Raw genomic sequence first — 25,865 nt, forward strand, 5'->3', positions numbered from 1 at the left:
TGTACATACTTTAGAATTTCTCAACTCAGTGTCTCATGCTATATTGCATAACTCATTTTCTGATAAATTTGAGTTTGCAGTCCACATTCCTTGTGCACTGACACTCAGCACTGTTACTGCTATGTGAGGTAGCCTAGCTGTAGTGCAGCTGAGCTGTCAGTAATGTGTGTAAATATAATTGTTGGTAACGTAGAATTAGGCACCCCTTCTTTGTTACTGTTAACTGTTAAGTCTGTGTATGTAATTTTCAAGTAAGACTCATAAAGCCATTGGCATCAGGTGCCTGAGTGCTTTATTCAGTTTTGCTCAGTTCAGCTCAGTTTAAACCTTGGAGCCTGAAAGTGTGGACACATCACTGTGGCTCTGCTACTTGCTGCATCTACGTATACTCCTGTATAATAAACAACAGAGCTAGAGTTGTCTTTTCCCCCCTCCGTCATACTGGATGAACCTATCTACATGCTCAGGTGGGGCATAAGATATCAGAAAGTATCTCTTTAGTTTCAGAGTGGTAAGGCAGTGGAATGATCTTAAAGTGGTGGAGGCAGACTCCATACTTAGTTTTAAGAGCAGGTATGATAAGGCCTATGCTATGAGGTTTGGGGGCAATTTGGCAAGCAGCAAGTTGAGGGGGAGAGCCAGGAACTAGGACTTGACCCCTACACCTACACACAGGTGAGTACAGGTGATACAAAACAATATCTTTACCTTAGCAGACTGATACATAGTGTAGAACATGGCTGAGGGTCGGATAACACGTATGCTTGGAGCAGTGTCCACCCCAAATGGTACACACCGACAGGGAAGTTGGCGATCACTTTGATCTTCACCTTCTTCTACTTCATTCATCTAGATACATAAAAATAAGTTATTAATTTCCAGTTCTTTACAACATTATATTCTAGGTTATGATCAGGCAAACATACATATAATCATATTAAAGCAAATAATCTGAATTCATTCATTTTTATCAGGGCAAAAACTGATGCTTAAAAATAAAAAACTAATCCTACCTGCTCCACATTATACTAATATAATTAAACCATGTGAAATGATGGGCTGAAAAAATGGCTATAGCACAAAAGTATCTAATGTTAGAAAATTATATTGTACCTAAAGGTCTGAGGACTGCAAGTAAGAAATTTTTGACCATAAAACCAGCAAGGATGGAGAGGACCAGTACAGGATATAACAGAAATATATCAAATAAAGACTGAAGATGGATAGGTGAAAAAAGTGAATAAAATAAAGATTCTACACAAGAGATTTTCAAAATGTACGATATAAATGTAAAATCATTTTCTAACAATTATATACATTCTGGAAAAAAAATTATTTAATTTATATAATTTTAAAGAATTTACTAACCCTCCAATCACAGGCATGAATCCATGTTTCAGTAGCATCGGGAGTAAGAGCATCTTGAATTTCAGGTACAGTGTCATACATCCGATATTTCCACCGGCTGACGTGTACACGCATCCCAAATCTCTCGTGCAGGCTTCGATAGACATACTCATAGCCATATTTTGCTTGAGGATGAACAAATAAAGGATTAATTTAAAAACAGCTTTGTTCAAGTACCTAACCCTACCCTAACCAGGTGATATATCATAGCTTGCTGTATTTAGGCTTGTCCACTTTGCAAGATAAGCTTCCTGAGTAATCTATCATTCAAACTTGCCATTCTTCTTCATTGTGGGCTTATACAGATACATGTTATCAGAACATAAAACAAAACAAAAGAGCTAAACAATATAAATTAAGATCCAAATCTCTGAATTACTAAAGAATAATAAAGAATATCCTTACAGCTTTGTGCCTCACTTCTTCAGGGAATTACCTTCAATCACATGGTGGTAAAATATTGAATATTTTATGTACATTTAATCACCAAAAGAATTAAATAAAAAAAAAAGTAAGGAAAATTGAAACGAGAAGAAAATAGAACAGAATAGAAAAAACAATAAAGGTGTATTAAAATAAAAAATACAGGTGGGAGAAAATGGCAATTAGAACATGAGGTATCCAATTAAAAAAAAAATACAAGTTCATCTTATGAAAGGTTGGAGGGAGGGAGTAAAGGAGGCTTGTACACGAGGGGATTGAACATCCAACAGGCTTGTGTGAGCATGTTAGATAGGAGTGAATGTAGGCAAGTGGTCTTTATGACTTGACGTACTAGTGGAGCGTGACCAAGAAAACCTTTACGAAAGGATTTAGGGAAACAGGTTAGCTGGATTTGAGTCCAAGAGGTGGGAAGTACAGTGCTGTAACTCTGAAGGAGTGGTGGGAATATTGCAGTCTGGAGGAGCATTTGAGCTGCGATGTCAGCATGTCTCTTGCAAGATGGTGATGAAGTGAGTGATGGTACGAGTGATAGTGATGGGGGAGATCACCCTACCTCGGGTGGGAGACAGCTGGTGAGTTAAAAAAAAAAGTTCCCAACTTACGACCACAAGTTACAAACATACACCCTTACAAATAAGGGACACAGGATGTAATTAATATTTTACAACTGTTAAATTGTAGAATAAACATGTGTGAAACATAACTATCCTTTCTGCTGTTGTTTTCTACACAAGGTTAATTTTTTAGTTGAGAAGCAGGAATGAAACTTGTTTATAAGCTGGAACCTCCTGTATTATATGGCACAGTATGTATAATCAAAGTTTTTTATTACTACTATTGTATTCAATGATGATACACCATAGTGAATAGATATCCTTCACCCATTATTTAAAAACTTCCAGCAGGTATTGGAGTTTTCTTACATAACTGGCATCTTGAGTATGATATACCTTCCAGCAGGAATGGGGTCTATCTTATTTGCTTAGAAAGTTCTCCCTGGATGCAGCATACCATAACCTGTTAAAGCAGGTACTGTGTCCCTAAACACCACAGTCAAATCATTTGTAAATACCGTTTACTCTTTCCAATGATTTCTCCTTATAAGCACTAATACTTCAATATACTGTATTGTACTGAATGCCACCCAAATTAATTTTTTTTTTTTTTTTTTTTTTTTAAAAAATTCGGCCGTCTCCCACCGAGGCAGGGTGACCCAAAAAAGAAAGAAAATCCCCAAAAAGAAAATACTTTCATCATCATTCAACACTTTCACCACACTCGCACATTATCACTGTTTTTGCAGAGGTGCTCAGAATACAACAGTCTAGAAGCATACACATATAAAGATACACAACATATCCCTCCAAACTGCCAATATCCCAAACCCCTCCTTTAAAGTGCAGGCATTGTACTTCCCATTTCCAGGACTCAAGTCCGACTATATGAAAATAACCGGTTTCCCTGAATCCCTTCACTAAATATTACCCTGCTCACACTCCAACAGATCGTCAGGTCCCAAGTACCATTCGTCTCCATTCACTCCTATCTAACACGCTCACGCACGCTTGCTGGAAGTCCAAGCCCCTTACCCACAAAACCTCCTTAACCCCCTCTCTCCAACCCTTTCGAGGACGACCCCTACCCCGCCTTCCTTCCCCTATAGATTTATATGCTCTCCATGTCATTCTACTTTGATCCATTCTCTCTAAATGACCAAACCACCTCAACAACCCCTCTTCTGCCCTCTGACTAATACTTTTATTAACTCCACACCTTCTCCTAATTTCCACACTCCGAATTTTCTGCATAATATTTACACCACACATTGCCCTTAAACAGGACATCTCCACTGCCTCCAACCGTCTCCTCGCTGCTGCATTTACCACCCAAGCTTCACACCCATATAAGAGTGTTGGTACTACTATACTTTCATACATTCCCTTCTTTGCCTCCATAGATAACGTTTTTTGACTCCACATATACCTCAACGCACCACTCACCTTTTTTCCCTCATCAATTCTATGATTAACCTCATCCTTCATAAATCCATCCGCCGACACGTCAACTCCCAAATATCTGAAAACATTCACTTCTTCCATACTCCTCCTCCCCAATTTGATATCCAATTTTTCTTTATCTAAATCATTTGATACCCTCATCACCTTACTCTTTTCTATGTTCACTTTCAACTTTCTACCTTTACACACATTCCCAAACTCATCCACTAACCTTTGGTTTAATTTATCTCAATTAATTTTTCTGAGTGTCAAGTACCATGCTACACCTTTTATCTACTGTCATGTATATTTTTTTTTCAACACATTGGCCGTCTACCACCGAGGAAGGGTGACCCAAAAAAGAAATGCTTTCACCATCATTCAACATTCACTATCATTCACACATAATCACTGTCTTTGCAGAGGTGCCCAGATACGACAGCTCAGATGTCACTCCAAATAGCCAATTTCCCAAATCCTTCCTTTAAAGTGCAGGCTAACCGGTTTCCCTGAATCCCTTCACAAAATATTACACTGCTCACACTCCAACAGCTCATCAAGTTTCAAGTCTCCATTCACTCCTATTTAACATGCTCACACATGCCTGCTGTATGTCCAAGCCCCATGCACATAAACCCTCTTTCACCCCCTACCTCCATCCTTTTCTAGGATGGCCCCTACCCTTCCTCTCCTCCACTAAGTAAAGTAAAGTAAAGTATATTTTTCTGTAAAGGTTACAATCTGTAATTACAATTTGATTTGCTAAGTACAAAGATAGCCACTATCATGCCGAGGCACTTTGGGCAAACTAATTCTAATACGTACATGTACAAAATAACTAATTAAAACTAGATAAGATAATAGTACATAGATTTGTAGATAGGTTCATTCAGTATGACAGAGAGTGGAAAGACTACTCAAGTTCTACTGTTTATTGTACAGGAGTACACAGATACAGTGAGTAGCAGAGCCAGTGATGCCTCCATACTCTCAAAACTCAAGATTTGAACTGAGCCAGCACTTGGGTGCCTGGTGCCAAAGGTTATACGAGTCATACTTGAATACTGCATATGCAGACATACTAGTTAACAATAATATACAAGGGGTACCCATACCTTACCTTTACCTTTGACGAGTTTTGAGAATCTTTCTACTCCCGGAGCCCGGTCATGGGCCAGGCTCTTACTGCATTTACATACATTACTGACAGATATCCCTGTGCTCATTTGTGGCTTTAACCTCCTGGAAGGCAGAGTAGGGGTCATCCTTGGAAAGGTTGGAGGGAGGGGGTAAAGGTGGTTTGTGGGCGAGGGCTTGGACTTCCAGCAAGCGTGCGTGAGTGTGTTAGATAGGAGTGAATGGAGATGAATGGTTTTTGGGACCTGACGAGCCGTTGGAGTATGAGCAAGGTAATATTTAGTGAAGGGATTCAGGGAAACCTGGTTATAGCTGGGCTTGAGTACTGGAAATGAGATTTACAATGCCTGCACTTTAACCCTTTGAGGGTCGACAGGCCCTCTCCGAGACTTGTTCTCAGGGTCGGCCAAATTTAAAAAAAAAAAATTATTTCTTATGAAAAGATAGAGAATCTTTTCCCGATCATAATGACACCAAAAGTATGAAATTTGATGGAAAACTTGCGGAATTATGCTCTCGCGAAGTTAGCGATCTCGACGATGTTTACGATTATGCCCACTTTGAGCCCTATTTTCGGCCAATTCCAGTGTACTAGTCAACAAAAATCATAACTATTTCTCTAGAACTCCATTTTTTCTATTGAATGAGTACAAGAAACCACCCATTTACTGATTTCAACTATCCAATACAGTGGTCAGAATTTAGCAATTTTGCCAATTTCACACAAAATTCAAAAGATGCCAATTTCCAAATAGGGTCCAGAATAAACAAGAAAGACATTCCTGGCACTAAAATAACATTTCCTCTGTTTGTCAGTCACATCCCCAGGCCCCTCTTATATTTCTTTGGCTTTCCACTTTCAATTTTTATTCTAACAAAAAATAGAAAATTTACTGTTATGCAGACTGCTGCATTAGTGTAGAAATGGTATAAATAATATCAGCGCACTTGTGAAAGAATATTAGACTCACCAGTTGACGTGTATTGGACGCTTGGCATGATTTGGTTACTTTTGAACTTTGCTAAAAATCGAAAATTTCTGCTAATTTGAGCTCAATTTCAAGGTACAGTGGACCCCTGCATAACGATATTAATCCGTTCCTGAGAGCTCATTGTTATGCGAAATTATCGTTATGCAAATGAATTTTCCCCATAAGAAATAATGGAAATCAAATTAATCCGTGCAAGACACCCCCAAAGCATGAAAAAAAAAATTTTACCACATGAAATATTAATTTTAATACACACAAACTGAAAAAGACATGCACAGTTAAATGACACTTACCTTTATTGAAGATCTGGTGATGATTGATGGGATGGGAGGAGGAGAGAGTCTTAGTGTTTAGAAGGGGAATCCCCTTCCATTAAGACTTGAGGTGTCGAGTCCTTTTCTGGGGTTACTTCCCTTCTTCTTTTAATGCCACTAGGACCAGCTTGAGAGTCACTGGACTTCGGTCACACAACATATCTGTCCATAGAGGACTGTACCTCCCGTTCCTTTATGACTTTCCTAAAGTGGTTCACAACATTGTCAGTGTAATAGTCACTAGCACGGCTTGCAATAGCTGTGTTAGGGTGATTGTCATCAAAAAAGGTTTGCACTTTAAGCCACATTGCACACATTTCCTTAATCTTTGAAGTAGGCAACTTCTTCAATTTCTCTCTCCCCTCCTCTGAAGCAGTTTCCTCAGGTCTGGCCTCATGCTGATGAAGATGATCTAGCAGCTCATCAGCGGTTAGTTCTTCATTGTCCTCCTTCACCAACTCTTCTACATCATCCCCACTAACCTCCAACCCCAAGGACTTTCCCAATGCCACAATGGATTCCTCAACTGGCATAGGATTCCCAGGGTTAGCCTCAAACCCTTCAAAATCCCTTTGGTCTACACATTCTGGCCACAGTTTCTTCAAAGCAGAGTTCAAGGTCCTCTTAGTCACTCCCTCCCAAGCCTTACCTATAAGGTTTACACAATTGAGGATATTAAAGTGCTCTCTCCAAAACTCTCTTAGAGTCAACTGAGTTTCTGAGGTCACTACAAAGCACCTTTCAAACAGAGCTTTTGTGTACAGTTTTTTGAAGTTTGCAATAACCTGCTGGTCCATGGGCTGCAGGAGAGGAGTGGTATTAGGAGGCAAAAACTTCACCTTAATGAAGCTTGTGTCCCCATAAAGTCGCTCTGCCACGTCTGTAGGATGACCAGGGGCATTGTCTAACACCAGGAGGCACTTAAGGTCTAATTTCTTTTCAGTTAGGTAATTTTTCACATTGGGGGCAAATGCTTGGTGTAACCAGTCATAGAAAAAGTCCCTAGTGACCCATGCCTTAATGTTTGCCCTCCACAGCACACACAAATTAGCCTTGAGGATATTCTTTTGCCTGAATGCTCTGGGAGTTTCTGAGTGATACACTAATAAAGGCTTCACTTTGCAATCACCACTAGCATTGGAACACATCAACAGAGTAAGCCTGTCTTTCATAGGTTTATGCCCTGGGAGTGCCTTTTCCTCCTCAGTAATGTAGGTCCTGCTTGGCATTTTCTTCCCAAACAGGCCTGTTTCATCACAATTAAACACTTGTTCAGGTTTCAGTTCTTCACTGTCTATGTACTCCTTGAATTCCTGCACATATTTTTCAGCTGCTTTGTGGTCCGAACTGGCAGCCTCACTATGCCTTATCACACTATGTATGCCACTACGCTTCTTAAATCTCTCAAACCAACCTTTGCTGGCCTTAAATTCACTCACATCATCACTAGTTGCAAGCATTTTTTTAATTAAATCCTCATGCAACTTCCTAGCCTTTTCACTTATGATCACTTGAGAGATGCTATCTCCTGCTATCTGTTTTTCATTTATCCACACCAATAAGAGTCTCTCAACATCTTCCATCACTTGCGATCTCTGTTTCGAAAACACAGTTGAACCTTTGGCAAGAACAGCTTCCTTGATTGTCGTTTTCTTGGACACAATAGTAGCGATGGTTGATTGGGGTTTACTATACAACCTGGCCAGCTCGGAGACACGCACTCCACTTTCATACTTAGCAATGATCTCTTTCTTCATCTCTATAATAATTCTCACCCTTATTCCTGTAGGGTTGGCACTAGAAGCTTTCTTGGGGCCCATGGTCACTTATTTTGCAGATAAAATCACCAAAAACACTGTAATAATACGAAATGTTCCGATTGTATGCTTGGATGCTACCGCGGAGGCTGGCTGGTAAACAATGCCACCGGCGGAACATGCGAGGCTGGCTCAGGCCGCACATTAGACGCGTCTCGGACGAATAGCGTTGAGCAGGTTTTTTAGCGGTATGCGAGGCAAAATCTTAGCGATAAAATGTATCAGTATGTGGATTTAACGTTATGTGATGCCAACGGTATGCGGGGGTCCACTGTACTTTTCATTGTAAAACCAGTCAAAATCATCTCAATTTCTGTAATATGTCTTCCATTCTATAAAATGAGACCAAGAAAACTAGAATACAACAACAAATGCCACATGAAAATACAGTGCAAAGTCGCTGTTTTATTCCAAAAACACGGTCAAAGTTTTTTTTTCTCATTATGCACTGTGTGCTGCAGGATTTTTTTTTATACTGCGCACACTGACCACATAGACCCATTCTTTCATATGTATGCCTACCAGCTTTCTCCCACTAGATTTGAGGGCGCTAGAATTTAGGCGTACTAGTACGTCAAAAACCCTGGGTCGTAAGCCATACTAGTACGGCCGAAACCCTCAAAGGGTTAAAGGAGGGGTTTGGGACATTGGCAGTTTGGAGGGATACGTTACACAGTGGAACCCCGAGTTTCGGCCGCCCTGCGCATCGGCCACTTCGAGTTTCGACCATTTTTTTTTTGGCTAAATTTTGTCCCGCGTTTTGGCCGTTGCCCCGTGTTTCGGCCAGCGTACCAGACCTGTCCACCTGCCTGTACCTGCGCACCTCCCCAAGCAGGCGTCATGAGCCAGTCTAGCTTTGTTTATCCTTGAGTGAACATTACCCTGCGCACTCATCCAAAAATTTCACAATAAATTCACTGTGTTTAGTACTTGTTTATTGATTGTGACTGTGAAATATGCCACCATGGGCCCAAAGAAACTTCACAGTGGCAGTAAGGCAGTGGTTAAGGCAGTGGCTGAGGCAGTGGTTGAGCCAGTGGTGGAGGCAGTGGTTGAGCCAGTGGTGAAGGCAGTGGTTGAGCTAGTGGTGGAGGCAATAATAAGTCCTCTCTCTCTCCTCTCCCTTTCTTCCAGATGCCAACATGAGTCTTCAATAATGGTATGTAAATGTGATTTTAAATGTTTATTTAAATGTTTATTTTTAAACTATAGTTATTCTTTAAAAAATTTATTTTTTTGTGAATATTTTTGTGGGTCTGGAACGGATTAATTGTATTTACATTATTTCTTATGGGAAATACTGCTTTGACTTTCGGCTGTTTCAAGTTTAGGCCTAGCTCCTGGAACGTATTATGGCCGAAACTCGGGGTTTCACTGTTTTTCAGAGATTTTTATCTTTGTATGTATATGCTTCTAAACTGTTGTATCTGGGTGCCTCTGCAAAAACAGTGATTATGTATGAATGAGGTGAAAGTGTTGAATGAAGATGAAAGTACTTTCTTTTTGGGGATTTTCATTCTTTTTGGGTCACCCTGCCTCAGTGGGTGACGGCTGACTTGTTGAAAAAAATAAAATTTATTACGTGTACTTATTACCAAACCTCTTTCTATACATAGCTCAATTAAAGGCTCCCCATTTTCATTTACCCTTGGTACCCCAAATTTATCTACTACTCCCACCAAAACATTTTTACCCACTTTAGCATTGAGATCCCAAACCACAAGTACTCTCTCACTTGGTTCAAAATTCCCGATGCACTCACGTACTCATTCCCAAAATCTCTCTCTCTTCTCTACACTTCTCTCTTCTCCAGGTGCATAAACACTTACTATAACCCACTTTTCACATCCAACCCTTATTTTACTCCACATAATCCTTGAATTTATACATTTATAGTCCCTCTTTTCCTGCCATAACTTATCCTTCAACATTATTGCTACTCCTTCTTTAGCTCTAACTCTATTTGAAACCCCTGACCTAATCCCATTTATTTCTCCCCACTGAAACTCTCCTATCCCCTTCAGCTTTGTTTCATTTAAAGCCAGAACAGCCAGCTTCTTTTCGTTCATACCATCCACAATCAACTCTTGTAATTTGCACAACATCCACGCACATTCAAACATTCCACTTTGACGGTTTTCTTCTTTTTCTTTTTAGTAAGCTATACGGGAAAAGGGGTTACTATCCCATTGGTCCCGCCATTTTGGTTGACTTTTACAACACTCAGGGCTCTCAAAGGAAAGACTTATTCCACTTCCCCATGGATATGAAATGAAAAGCAATAAAAATAAGAACTATTAAGATAAAATCAAAGAAAACTCAGATGAGTGTGTATACATAAACATGTCCATGCATGTGTAGTGTGACCTAAGTGTAAGTAGAAGTAGCAAGATGTACCTGAAATCTTGCATGTTTATATAAAGAGACAGAAAAAAGACACCAGCAATCCTACTATCATGTAAAACAAAATAAAGGCTTCCTCTTTACACTCACTTGGTAGAATGGTAGTACCTCCTTGAGTGGTTGCTGTCTACCAACTTACTACAGTGGACCCTTGGGTAACGATGCCATCGGATAGTGATAAAATCGGATATCGATGCATCTTTGACTAAAAATACTGGCTCAGCCAATGATGAAAATTCAGTTAAGGACATTCATTCCGAACGTGTCCGCCTGTCCGCCCGGCCTAAGCGCCTGAGCCGCCCTGCCTTCAGTTAGTGTGCCATTGTTTACAAGCCAGTGCGGATGGTTCCACACATACATGCGATACATTTTGTATTATTCCATTGTTTTTAGTGCTTTTAACTGCTAAATAAGCCACCATAGGCCCAAAGAAAGCTTCTAGTGCCAGCCCTGTGGTAAAGAGGGTAAGAAATACTACTGAACTGAAGAAAGAGAGCATCACAAAATACGAAGTGGAGTGTGTGTCTCCGAGTTGGCCAAGTTATATAACAAACCCCATTCATCCATTGCTATTATCTTGGCCAAGGAAAAGGCAATCAAGGAAGCTGTTGTTGCGAATGGTGCAATATGCTTACAAAACAGAGATAGCTGCACCCCCATGAGCTACTGCTGCACCACTATCAACTGCTGCTGTATCATGGTCAGCTGTTGCTGCACCACCGTCAGCTGCTGCTGCACCACCGTCAGCTGCTGCTGTACCATGTTCAGCTGCTGGTGCACCACTGTCAGCTGCTGCTGCACCACCATCAGCTGCTGCTGCACCTCCATCAGCTGCTGCCGCACCACCGTCAGCTGCTGCCGCACCACTGTCTGCTGCTGCACCACCGTCAGCTGTACTACTCGAAGACGTGGAGAGACTGTTGTTGGTGTGGCTAAACGAGAAACAATTACCAAGAAGCAATGAACCCTAGAGGGTTTGCCACCCAGGATAACCCAAGAAAGTAGTGTCATCGAGGACTATCTAACTTATTTCCATTGGGGGTCCTTCATCTTGTCCCCCAGGATGCGACCCACCCCAGTCGACTAACACCCAGGTGAACAGGAAAAAAGGCCTGGAAGTAGTGCTCATATTGGTGAATTTAAGGCCAGCAAAGGTTGGTTTGAGAGATTTAAGAATCGTAGTGGCATACACAGTGTGATAAGACATGGTGAAGCTGAAAAAGTCCAACCCCAACAAGTGTTTAATTGTGACAAAACAGACCTGTTCTGGAAGAAAATGCCAAACAGAACCTACATTACTCAGGAGGAAAAGGCACTCCCAGGACACAAGCCTATGAAAGACAGGCTAACTCTCATGTTTTATTGTAATGCTAGTGGGGATTGCAAGGTGAAGCCTTTACTCATGCATCACTTTGAAAATCCCAGTGTTCAAGAAAAACAGTGTCTCATCACTCATCAATGCTCTTCAATAAAGGTAAGTGTCATTTTAGTATTTATTTATGTATTTGTTGTGCATGTGTCATTGTTTTCTGTGTAGGGAAATGTATATTTCATGTAAAAAAAATTATTTTTTTTAATGTTTCTGGGTGTCTGGAACAGAATAATTGGATTTCCATTATTTCTTATGGGGAAATTAATTCAGCTAACGATAAAATCGGTTAAGGACAAGCTCTCTGGAACAGATTAAAATCATTACCCAAGGGTCCACTGTACTATAAATTATATTAATAAGTAACTAAAAACAATGAACTTAAAAGACTTGACAACCAAAGCTTTCTACCAACCTGGACATACAAGATGAATAAGATGATTATTTCCTCTGGCTAACCAGTCTTCAACAAGATCACCAATAGCAGAAGAACTTTCTTCTCTTGTCGGAAAATGTAAGATGTCCCGATGGCAAAAGGTTGTATCTATATGTAAAGAATCTACAGTTTTAACAGTTCCATCAGTGTTGTGCAGTGCACGTATCCGTTCAACATCGCCGACACTGGTGCGGAAGTCTCCTGTGTAGAGTACTGTTCCTCCTCTTCCTTCAAAAAGAAACCTGAAAAAAATCATTATTACACTGTATCATGCATTGCACAATATCTTTGGCATAAAGATAAAAAAAAATACAGTTAGCATTACAGTACAGTACAGCCTCTCCTCACTTAACCCCTTCAGGGTCCAAGGCCAAAATCTGATGTGGTGCCCCAGTGTCCAAGAATTTTCAAAAAAAAAAAAAAAAAAAAAAAAAAAAAAAAAAAAAAAAAAAAAAAAAAATAAAAAAAAAAAAATAAAAAAAAAAAAAATAATTGTTATTTTTTCTCATGAAATGGTAGAGAATCTTTTTGTGAAGGTAATAAAACAAAAAGTACAGAATTTGATGGAAAATTGACGAAATTATGCTCTTTCTAATTTTGATGTGTCAGTGATATTTTGCCGACTTTGACTCCCATTTTAGGCCAATTACATTATTCCAGTCGACCAAATTCTTAGCTATTTCACTAGTATTATACTTCTATTCTATCGATTGAGCACAAGAAATCGCCAAGTCAACTGTTTCAACTGCAAAATAAAATGATCGGAAATTGGTAATTTGGCCAATTTAACACAAAGTTCAAAATATTCCAATTTCAAAATAGGGTCCAGAATAAACAATGTAGGTATTCCTGGAACTAAACTAACATTTCCTCTGATCATTAGTTATGTTTTGAGGCTTTACAAATAAATTCCATTTTGATTTTTTATTCACAATGAATTTTTATTCACACCAAAAAATAGAAGATTTACTGTTATGCAATATTGTAATAATTGTATAAATACCATCACCACATTTGTGAATGTATATTAGACCCACCAGCTGGCTTGTATTAGATGTGTGAGGTCGTTTGTTTACTCTTGAACATCGGCAAAAATTTAACATTTCCGCTACTTTGAGCTCAGTTTCAAGCCATTTCCATTGCTAAAACCTATAAAAATCATCTCTATTTCTGTAATATGTCTTCCATTCTATCAAATGAGACCAAGAAATCACAAATACAACTATAAAAAACATACAAAAAACACTGCAAAGTCGCTGTTTTAATAAAAAATCATGGTCTCAGTTTTTTTATCTCATTATACACAGTGTGCTGCAGGATTTGTTTTATGTGGTGTACACATACCACATAGATGTATTCTCTCATATCTAGGCCCAAATGTGCCACTCACAGTTTATCAGAGTGAGCTGAGCTCATGGCGTAGATCTACGGTTTGGACCCTGAACGTAAAGCCGTAGATCTACAGGACGGACCCTGAAAGGGTTAACGATGGACTTCCATTCCTAAGACCACGCTGGTAAACGAATTCATTGCTAAGCAAGGAGCATACTACACCCACCATCCAACTTACGACCTATGCAACATACGACCACTTGACTTACGACCGTGCATCTGGCACCCTGCTGCCAGACGCACAGTCAAGGGCAACAGTATAATGTGATCCATTATTGACAACATTTCACTCACACAACTAGAGGTAGTAGTAGTAGTTATACATGTGGTATAAAAGTCAGCTGGTACATGAGAAAGAAAGGTATGTACATCTACATGGATGGATAGATTTGAGAAGGCATGTTTCAGTGTCCCTTCTCTATTACATAAGAACATAAGAAAGGAGGAACACTGCAGCAGGCTTTTTGGCCCAAACTGTTCATGTCCTTTGTATAGTAGCAATTATGAGATGGCATGGTTACTGTTTTCAGGAGGATTCTCGCTAAGACTTCAGAGATGATGAAGCTGCCTTTGTTTTGTTTGTGTTAGAAACAGTGATTATTGCTGAAGAAGAGTCCAATGACAACTTACCTTTTCTAGATGTCCTCATTCACAAAGTAGATAACAATCTAAGATTTCAAGTTTACCGAAAGCCTACAAATAAAAATGATATCACACACTTCTTAATGTTTATCAAGAATGCTTCCCCACCTCCTCCCACCCCTACCCCTTCAGAGCAAGAAAGCGTAGACGATCGCCAACCAAGCACTAGTGGGCTGTAAATGTGTCCCAATCTTTATTTGCATTTCGTTTATATTTCATTATTTTGTACTTTTTTCTTCATGCAGTTTCTTACATTCGACGGGAATTCTAATGCATTGTTTTGTATGCAAATGTTCTCGGAAATAAACAATTGTTTGTGTTGTGTACAGTGTTTCTCCTATATCTTACAGTATAAAATACAGTACTAACAGCATAAAAAGTACAGTAAAAAATGAAATACAAAAATAATAAAATAAAATCATTACAATAACTGTGATGTTGATATACAGGAACCTTCTGGGTAGATATGCTGATACAAGCAAGAGAGAGCAGCCGACAAAATGTTCTATTCTTACGCTAATATCAACAATAAGGCTTATTTACCTATCACAATTGATCTCTTATGACATAAGGCGAAATATCAATAGCATAGAAACATAAAAAAATATGCCAAAATAAATATTATCTAGCACAATATGAAGGCCTGCTGTGCAGATAGGAGAGGCAATTTGTGGACATAACCAACAATAAGGTTTATTATCCCTTCTTTCATCACTCTTATGAGAGAAAATGAAACACCATAAAAAAAAAAAAGATTTTTTCAGGAAAAAATATATTCCAAGTACTCTGGCATGCGCATGCTTTCGGCTTTTATCTTGGAAGTAATTTATTCACCTATTTTGTGAAAACTAATCAATAATAATGAACGGACTGAAGTGATTTCCACAACAAACATAAAAGAATCATTGCTTTACAAGATTAACCCTTTCAGGGTCTGTGCCGTAGTTCTACGGCTTTGAGTTCAGGGTCCAAACCGTAGATCTATGCCATGAGCTCAGCTCACTGTGATAAGCTGTGAGCGGTAAATTTAGGCCTAGATATGAGAGAATACATCTATGTGGTATGTGTGCACCACATAAAACAAATCTTGCAGCACATAGTGCATAATGAGAGAAAAAAACTGAGACTGTAATTTTCGATTAAAACAGCGACATTGCAATGTTTTTCATATGTTTACATAGTTGCATTTGCAATTTCTTGGTCTCATTTGATAGAATGGAAGATATATTACAGAAATAGAGATGATTTTGATTGGTTTTAGTACTGGAAATGGCTTGAAACTGAGCTCAAAGTAGCAGAAATGTTAAATTTTTGCCGATGTTCAAGAGTAAACAAATGACCTCGCACATCTAATACACGCCTGCTGGTGGATCTAATATACATTCACAAATGTGGTGATATTATTTATACAATTATTACAATATTGCATAACAATAAATCTTTTATTTTTTGGTTTGAATAAAAATTCATTATGTGAATAAAAAATCAAAATGGAATTCATTTGTAAAGCCTGAAAACATAACTAATGAACAGAGGAAATGTTAGTTTAGTGCCCGGAATCCCTGCATTGTTTATTCTGGACCCTATTTTGAAATTGGAATATTTTGAACTTTGTGTTAAATTGGCCAAATTACCAATTTCCGATCATTTTATTTTGTAGTTGAAACAGTTGACTTGACGATTTCTTGTGCTCAATCGAAAGAAGTAATACTAGTGAAATAGCTAAGAATTTGGTTGACTGGAATAATGTAACTGGCCTAAAATGGGAGTCAATGTCGGCAAAATATCACTGAAACATCAAAATTCACAAGAGCATAATTTCATCAATTTTCCATCAAATTTCATACTTTTTGTTTTATTACCTTCAGAAAAAGATTCTCTACCATTTCATAAGAAAAAATAGCAAAATTTTTTTTTGAAAATTCTTGGACCTTGGTGCACACTTTGAAATTTGGCCTCTGGACCCTAAAAGGGTTACGGTTTAATTTTTGAAGTACAGTAGGGCCCCACTTATATGGCAGGTTAGGTTCCAGGCTACTGCTGGAAAGCAGACACTGCCAGAAAGCATAACGCCATTTTTTCCACTTATAAATGCAAATAAATGGCAGGTAACAAGTTTACACTAACATATATGTATTACATTAGCAACAGAACTAGGCATTAACCCCTTGAATGTCGCAACCCCCAATCCTGAGGTGTCTCCTGGTGTCGCAAAATTCCCCCCCCCCACAAAAATTTATTTTTTCTCTCATGAAATGATAGAGAATTTTTTCCTGATTGTAATGATACCAAAAGAACGAAATTTGATGGAAAACTGACGGAATTACGCTCTCACGAAGTTAGCGCCCCTCTTATATTACTCATGCTTTCTATTTTGATTTTTTTTCCACACAAAAAATACAAGATTTACTGTTATACAGACTACTGCATTATTGTAAAAATGGTATATATAACAGTGCAATACTGAAAGAATATTAGACTCCCCAGTTGATGTATATCAAACTTGTGGTGTGATTTGCTTACTATAGAACATTGGTAAATATCGAACATTTCTGCTACTTTGAGCTCAATTTCAAGGTTGTTTTCATCGTGAAACTAATCAAAATCACCTCTATTTCTGTAAGATGTTTTCCATTCTATCAAATGAGACCAAGAAAATGAGAATACAACCATAAATACTATACGAAAATACACCTTAAAGTTGGCGTTTTAATCCATACACACGGTCGGAGTTTTTTTTTTCTCATTATGCACTGCGTGCTGCAGGGTTTTTTTTATACAGTGCACAGTGACCACACTGACCCATTCTCTCACATGTGGGCCTACCAGCTTTCTCCTGCTTGATTTGAAGCAGCTAGAATTATTGAGTATATATATGTCCAAAACACTGGCTCGTATGGCGCATATATATGACCGAAACAGTCAAAGGGTTAATGTAGGGTAAGAGGCGAGTTTTATTTGTAGGAAGTCAGGTTGGGATAGATAGCCAGGAAGAGCAGCCAATTTAACACAAAGTTCAAAATATTCCAGTTTCAAAATAGGGTCCAGAATAAACAATACAGACATTCCTGGCACTAAACTAACATTTCCTCTGTTCATTAGTTATGTTTTCTGGCTTTACAAATGAATTCCATTTTGATTTTTTATTCACATAATGAATTTTTATTCAAACCATAAAATAGAAGATTTACTGTTATGCAACATTGTAATAATTGTATAAATATCACCACCACACTTGTGAATGTATATTAGACCCACCAGCTGGTGTGTATTAGACATGTGAGGTCATTTGTTTACTTTTGAACATCGACAAAAATTTAACATTTCCGCTACTTTGAGCTCAGTTTCAAGCCATTTCCAGTACTAAAACTAATCAAAATCATCTCTATTTCTGTAATATATCTTCCATTCTATCACATCAGACCAAGAAATCGCAAATACAACTATAAAAAAATACGAAAAAAACGCTGCAAAGTCGGTGTTTTAATGGAAAATCATGGTCTCAGCTTTTTTTCTCTCATTATACACTGTGTGCTGCAGGATTTGTTTTATGTGGTGCACACATACCACATAGATGTATTCTCTCATATATAGGCCCAAATTTACCACTCGCAGCTTATCATAGTGAGCTGAGCTCATGGTGTAGATCTACGGTTTGGACCCTGAATGTAAAGCCATAGATGTACGGCATGGACCCTGAAAAGGTTAATACACGACGCTTTTGTTTACAATTCTCAACATGAATTATTCATTACTTCTCCCTTTATGATGGCATCTGAAGGTAATTAGAAACAATTAACCCTTTCAGGGTCGAGAGGCCCTCTCCTAAATTCGATCTCAGGGTCGAAAATTTTTCAGAAAAAAAAAAAAATTATTTTTTCTTATGAAATGATAGAGAATCTTTTCCCGATCATAATGACACCAAAAGTATGAAATTTGATGGAAAACTTACGGAATTATGCTCTCGCAAAGTTAGCAGTCTCAACGATGTTTATGCATTGGCGATTTCGCCCACTTTGAGTCCTATTATCGGTCAATTCCAATGTACCAGTCGACAAATATCATACCTATTTCGCTAGAACTCCATTTTGTCTATCGAATGAGTACAAGAAACCACTCATTTACCAATTTTAACTAACCAATAACGTGGTCAGAAATTGGTAGGGACCATCTGCAGATCCTCCACAAGTCACAGAACTCCCATACTACTGAATCTAAGTTCAGCATAAGAAAATCCCCGACTGTGATAATACACAGAAACCAGTACAAGTTAGGTGAAAAGCTACAGCTCAGGACCTGAGTTACTCAGAGTATCTTTGAGACACACAACCTCAGTACAACGTCGAAAATCACTAAGTCTAGACAATGTTCTGTGAACAGAGTCTCCAGAACTAACAAGAATAATGAGACAGACAATCTGTCCAACCACCAAGAGAGTCTAGAGCAGACTGAATACTTCAGGCGAGGTGAGGACACCCCCCCATTGATCACGTGATAGCTCCGTGGGTCGCTGTCGCTGCCCAACAAGAAGCCGGCAGGGAAACAAGCAAAGAGCGATAATTACAGTAGTTAGACAATCAAGACTTGAACTGAGCACATATGTTACATCCTACCTAACAACATAACTACGTCAAATAACAATATAAAGCAATACATTTACGATTTAGCTATTATCGCAAATATAAGCAATATAAAATTAAATGAAAAAGTAATAATTATATATATACATAATAATCATTGCAACCCATTCAGGGGTTGCAACACCCCCCCAACATGACAGACGGTCGCACTAGGAGTTGCATTAATGTCTCACATTATTACTGATTACTCAGGTTACATTACTAACAGTATAATATAAAAATTAATCAGAGTCACTCTCATGCCAAGCACTTCTACAATTTCACAGCGTCCGTCACTAGGATATGCCCCTAGTACTAGGGCATATCCATGGTTATGTACATCAGTGTAGACACAGGATAGCGTAGATGAGCAGGGCACTTTGAGGCTCGATCATAGTAGAGGAGACTGCATTCCACTCTTAAGTAGTGGTTGTGGAATGCCATATAGTATGGACATCTGAGTATGAAACAGCTTAAGGTGTGTAGTGAGGGGGGGGGGTCTGCGGCAGGACAGTGTTGCGCCACACGCAGTACATCGCCCACACCACACTACCCACTCAACACTCAGCTTATGTCTCCTTACACACACAACAATACTGTGAATATATAAATATAATAATTAGACATGAGTATATATAGTTAATATGGGCTGGAGGGATTAAGTTACTTTACTGAATTTGACATAGCAAGTAACAAAAGGTATTTGGGCATTAAAATTACGTTAATTTAATGTAACTGATAATTATTAAGGACGTGACAGAGCGTCAGCAATTACATTACAATGACCACTTATGTGTTTTATACTAATAGAATAAGGTTGGATTCTGAGGGCCCACCTCATGATCCTAGCATTTTTACTTTTCATAGTGTTAATATAAGTGAGTGGATTGTGGTCTGAAAAAAACGTTAATTTTAAATGGGGAAGTGCCCAAATACACGTCAAAATGTTCCAAGGACACCACAAGAGCTAGAGCCTCTTTCTCAATAGTGGCATAATTTTTCTGGTGTCGTTTAAGCTTAGATGAATAGTAACATATAGGATGGAGAATATCAGTGGATGTTGACTGTTGGAGCAGCACAGCACCCACTGCATAGCCACTCGCATCTATATGTAAAAAGAAGGGAAAGATTGAAATTAGGACTTTTCAACACAGGAGCAGAGGATAGCAAGCGCTTCAACCTTTTGAACGAGTCTGAACAATCTCTAGTCCAGATGAACTGAACTTTGCTACTAATGAACACAGTGAGAGGTGTAGGTGGAGGTGTGTGTGCTGGCTTGCCTGTCATTTGACACACGTGGCAACGTCGCACATGATCAGCTACTGTTTCCTTCATCTTTGGCCAAGGAAAATGTTTTGCCAGTTTACTGAGCGTCTTCTTGACCCCCAAATGTCCTCCTATGGGACTATTATGAGCAAAATCAATGGCTTGTTCACGAAATGTAACTGGTAACACTACGAGATGCTTGACTGTGGTGGAAACACTATCAGCTGACAACTTACATGTATTTTTCTCCATCAGTACACCGTTACTATAATAGTAACAATTATCGAGATCCTTTGCTTCACTCTCAGTAACTGCTATATCTCTCAGTTTTTCCAGTGACTGATCAACAAACTGATCCTTGATTAAATCATCATGAGTTAGAAATTTAACGTCAGTTGTGTCCTGACTAGGTTGATGACACGGGGGAGTTGGTGTTAATGATCCTGGGCGCAGAGCGTCACTAAACAACATATTCAAGCCCAAATCATTGTCATCCACTAACTCAACAGGAGACAAGGATGGTTGTTGTATCTGACATAGCTCTAGTAATTGCGCTGAGAGGAAATAAAATAGGCTTCTCTCTACAAGCTTCAATGGCATAATTATCATCAGTGTTATTATCAATCACAAGTGGTTCTTTACATATACCAGCATGAAGGATATCGTTCCCTATCAACAAGTCCACTGACCTGATGGGAAATACACCACTGGATATACCCACTGAAATATAACCAGTATAATAGCTTGTTTCAATGTAAACTTTGTGCAGAGGCACTTTTATAACAGCCCCTCCATAGGCTTCTAACAATACATCTATCTTGCAATAGGTATTGTCAGTTATGGGCAGTACATCTTCTCTTAATAACGTGAGATAACTGCCAGTGTCTCTGAAAGTAATTATCTCAGTTAGATGTGATTCGTCAAATCCTATTCTACCTCTTGAAAAGTAAGGACTCATCGCTGAACGAATCTTTTCGTCAGATACACTTTCTGACGCTAGTCATCTGTCCTGAGTAACATTATCTAAAACAGTAGGATCTGAGGTATTACTAGGATTTTGGTGCCTTTGTTGCTCGGAAGAGGATACGACTTGTGTGGGAGCGCCAGCAGCACGACTGTCTCTCGCATCTCTTTCTAATTTATAGCAATACAGGTCTCCCTCAACATTCACGTTTTCAGCTTTTGCGGGCTTCACACATTCGCGAATTCCCAACCGCCAAATTCCCAGCCACCAAATTCCCAGCCGCCAAATCATATTTAAGTTTCCCGCCACCTGCGAGTCCCTACTACCCTCCCTCCGACCCCCGCAACTGGCAGCCAGCCCTCCCACCACTCAGTGTGGTGAGTGTTTTGTTTGTTCATTATTTGCTATTAAACTACAGTATAAATAATGTAAACCCATTCATGACTGCATATTGGAATGGCTATTCGGACAGGTATTAGACTAGACGGTGACATCATGTGTTTACGCTTGAACACAGCAAAGAATCAAACATTTCTGTTACTGCTAATGATAACAATAGTAATAATAATAATAATAATAATAATAATAATAAATACGATATAATTGAAGGAAGTTGTACAAAAATACGAGGGAGTGGTTGACACATGGTCAGTGTGGCTTTGTTTATGCTGGAGTGAGCATTAGTCTCCCTGCTCTTCCAAACATTTCACAATAATTCATTGTTTGGTGCTTGTAGATTGAGTGCGACTGGAGTGGTAGAGGCAGCTGTTGAGGCAGCGATTGAGGCAGTGGTTGAGGCAGCGATTGAGGCAGCGATTGAGGCAGTGGGTGAGGCAGCGATTGAGGCAGTGGGTGAGGCAGCTGTTGAGGCTGCTGTTGAGGCAGCGATTGAGGCAGTGGGTGAGGCAGCGATTGAGGCAGTGGGTGAGGCAGCTGTTAAGGCTGCTGTTGAAGCAGCGATTGAGGCAGTGGGTGAGGCAGCTGCTGAGGCAGCGATTGAGGCAGTGGGTGAGGCAGTGGTTGAGACAGCTGTTGAGGCAGCGATTGAGGCAGTGGTTGAGGCAGCTGTTGAGGCAGCAATTGAGGCAGCGATTGAGGCAGTGGTTGAGGCAGTGGTTGAGGCAGCTGTTGAGGCAGCAATTGAGGCAGTGGGTGAGGCAGCTGTTGAGGCAGCGATTGAGGCAGTGGGTGAGACAGCTGTTGAGGCAGCGATTGAGGCAGTGGTTGAGGCAGCTGTTGAGGCAGCGATTGAGGCAGTGGGTGAGGCAGCTGTTGAGGCAGTGGTTGAGGCAGCTGTTGAGGCAGCAATTGAGGCAGTGGGTGAGGCAGCTGTTGAGGCAGCGATTGAGGCAGTGGGTGAGACAGCTGTTGAGGCAGCGATTGAGGCAGTGGTTGAGGCAGCTGTTGAGGCAGCGATTGAGGCAGTGGGTGAGGCAGCTGTTGAGGCAGCGATTGAGGCAGTGGTTGAGGCAGCTGTTGAGGCAGTGGGTGAGGCAGCTGTTGAGGAAGCGATTGAGGCAGTGGTTGAGGCAGCTGTTGAGGCAGTGGATGAGGCAGCTGTTGAGGCAGTGGTTGAGGCAGCTGTTGAGGCAGCGATTGAGGCAGTGGTTGAGGCAGCGATTGAGGCAGTGGGTGAGGCTGCTGTTGAGGCAGCGATTGAGGCAGTGGTTGAGGCAGCTGTTGAGGCAGCAATTGAGGCAGTGGGTGAGGCAGCTGTTGAGGCAGCGATTGAGGCAGTGGGTGAGACAGCTGTTGAGGCAGCGATTGAGGCAGTGGTTGAGGCAGCTGTTGAGGCAGCGATTGAGGCAGTGGGTGAGGCAGCTGTTGAGGCAGCGATTGAGGCAGTGGTTGAGGCAGCTGTTGAGGCAGTGGGTGAGGCAGCGATTGAGGCAGTGGGTGAGGCAGCTGTTGAGGAAGCAATCGATGCAATGGTTGAGGCAGCTGTTGAGGCAGCGATTGAGGCAGTGGTTGAGGCAGCTGTTGAGGCAGTGATTGAGGCAGTGGTTGAGGCAGCTGTTGAGGCAGCGACTGAGGCAGTGGGTGAGGCAGCTGTTGAGGCAGCGATTGAGGCAGTGGGTGAGGCAGCTGTTGAGGCAGCAATTGAGGCAGTGGTTGAGGCAGCTGTTGAGGCAGCAATTGAGGCAGTGGGTGAGGCAGCGGTTGAGGCAGTGGTATTTAATAACATACATGTTATTAATAATAATAATACATGTTATTAATAATATGTACTATTATTATTTATAACATATATGTTATTAAATACCACTGCCTCAACTGCAGAATTATTGTGAAATGTTTGAAAGAGCACGGAGACTAATGCTCACTCCACCATAAACAAAGCCACACTGACAATGTGTCAACCACTCCCTCGTATTTTTGTACTATTTCCTTCTTCAATTATACCGCATTATTATTATTATTATTATTATTATTATTATTATATTATCATTATTATTATTACTATTGTTATTATTAGCAGTAGCAGAAATGCTTGATTCTTTGCTGTGTTCAAGAGTAAACACATGATGTCACCGTCCAATACCTGTCCGAATAGCCATTCCAATATGCAGTCATGAATGGGTTTGCATTATTTATACTGTAGTTTAATAGCAAATAATGAACAAACAAAACACTCACCACACTGAGTGGTGGGAGGGCTGGCTGCCAGTTGCGGGGGTCGGAGGGAGGGTAGTAGGGACTCGCAGTGGTTGAGGAAGTGGTGGAGGCATTGGTGGAGGCAATGGCGGAGTCTGTGGTATTTAATAACATACATGTTATTAAAGCATAACATGTATATTTTTAGTACAGTTTATGACGTTTTCATGTATTTTATGGTTGTTCACGGTTCAACAAGTTAAGGAAGCAGTATTGTATTATATTTCCCTACAATATATTGGGGCACCAAACATTCACGGTTTTTCAACATTCGCGAGGATCTTGATCCCCTAACCCTCGCGAATGTTGAGGGAGACCTGTACTCTCTAACATGTCCTTTTCTGTCACAATAGGTACATTTAACTTTCTTCTTCTCGATATCAGATTTCTGTCTAGCCACAGAGACAAATTCAGGATTGTGAGGTTTTCCTGGTAAAGGTACGAGAAGTTACAGTAGCAGGTACATCAGGCCGGCAATGAGCAGCTGATTTAGGTTGCCAACTTCTAGGACAATTTTTAGTTACCTTGTTTCTTTGTGTTTTAGTACGTACAAGTTTGTGAGAAATCTCGTAATTGTCTGCTAATGCTGCAGTTTCCAGAATATCCGAGGTAGTATGATCGATCAAATATTCTTGTATGTCAACAGACATACAGTTGTTAAACTCTTCGTGTAGTAACAACTGAACAAGGCTGTCGTAGTTGTTACACTTGGCAGCTCTAGACCATCTCTCAAATGTAACTTTTTTCTCACGAGCAAACTCTACACAAGTTTGATCTTGTCGTCGTTGTAACGTACGAAATGCGCTTTGATAACTTACAGGTAACAAGTTAAATGTCTCTAGAATAGTTTGTTTGACAGCGTCATAACTAATGTACTTGGCAAATGGTAAAGCAGCAGTACAAGTTTGAGCTCTTCCTGTCAACGCTGTATGCAACAATGTTGCCCAGTGCTTACGTGGCCAGTTCATAGCACGTGCCTGGTTCTCAAACACATCAAAATAGGTGTCTAAGTCACTTTTAAAAAACTTAGGAACCATGGATGCAGCTTTCTGCACATTAAATGTGTCCTGTGATCTATCAGTCTGTTGTCTTCCCAGATGAACATTTTCTCTTTGGAAATCTTCTTTCAATTTCCTCTGTGCCTCTATTTGTGCAGTCTGCAACATAATGAGGCGTTCCAACCTCTCAAACTGTTCCTGAGAGATAGGACCAGTGGGTAATGGAGGAGTAGGAAAATTAATGTGGTCTGGACGGTCCTTAGGTCGGACACTTCGTCCAGCCATCTCTAGAGTGTCTAGCTATGGTCTAGGATAAGTAGATACAGGTGTAGCATACACTGTACTAGTATGTGGCTGCGTCAAGCTAACAGTTAGGAGGGAAGGCGTGAGCGAGAACTGAGCTACACTAGGCTTAGACACTAGGCTCACTTCTGCCTTAGTTGCTCTTTCTTCTACATCATCAGATAGAGTTATACTTCCTAATTGTGACACTAGACTTTCTGAATCTGAATCATAATCAGACATTTCTGTATGAGCAGGAAACAATATATCTTTAATTAATGCTCTGACAGTTTCTGTGGTGTAATTCCTGTTATACGTCACACCGAGATATTTGGCTACTTGCCAACACGTCTGAAGTTTTAATGTACTTAACTCAGACAAAGTCAGAGTATCAATTAACCATTTCACTTTGGCATACATCACGAAAATAAGTGTACTACGAGAGAGTGATTATGGGAAACTATAATCTTGATAGGAATTTTAGTGTTAGTTGTCTTAGAGCTAGAACTCATAAACAGTATTTCCATCTCCTTGGATCAAGAGACTCAGTCAGGTACATACATCCACCTGGTATGTTGTACAAGACTAAACTCAAAGTCTTCAGATTAGGAAAGTACTCAAAGTGTTTGATCATAGAGTTACTAGTATGTCAAACTGGACAACTTCTCCAACACCCTGGATCAAGAGCCTCCCGGACAGGCCCCTATTTGTTACAAAAAATGCGATTCTAA

The 25,865-nt window shown here is 39.9% G+C and overlaps 1 protein-coding gene across 3 annotated transcripts in view; it reads right to left on the reverse strand.

Moving 5' to 3' along the window:
• LOC128690138 (uncharacterized) overlaps nucleotides 1-25,865 on the reverse strand; it is an 88,847-nt gene that overhangs the window by 40,544 nt on the left and 22,438 nt on the right. For all 3 annotated transcript variants that reach the window (XM_070083852.1, XM_070083849.1, XM_053778698.2), the window contains 3 exons: nucleotides 12,296-12,558; nucleotides 1,369-1,532; nucleotides 709-849 (listed from right to left, as the gene is read on the reverse strand). In XM_070083852.1, the coding sequence (XP_069939953.1) occupies nucleotides 709-849; nucleotides 1,369-1,532; nucleotides 12,296-12,558 (568 nt within the window). The remainder of the gene's footprint in view (nucleotides 1-708; nucleotides 850-1,368; nucleotides 1,533-12,295; nucleotides 12,559-25,865) is intronic.

This window comes from Cherax quadricarinatus, chromosome 1, assembly GCF_038502225.1.
Source record: "Cherax quadricarinatus isolate ZL_2023a chromosome 1, ASM3850222v1, whole genome shotgun sequence".
Lineage (NCBI taxonomy): Eukaryota > Metazoa > Arthropoda > Malacostraca > Decapoda > Parastacidae > Cherax > Cherax quadricarinatus.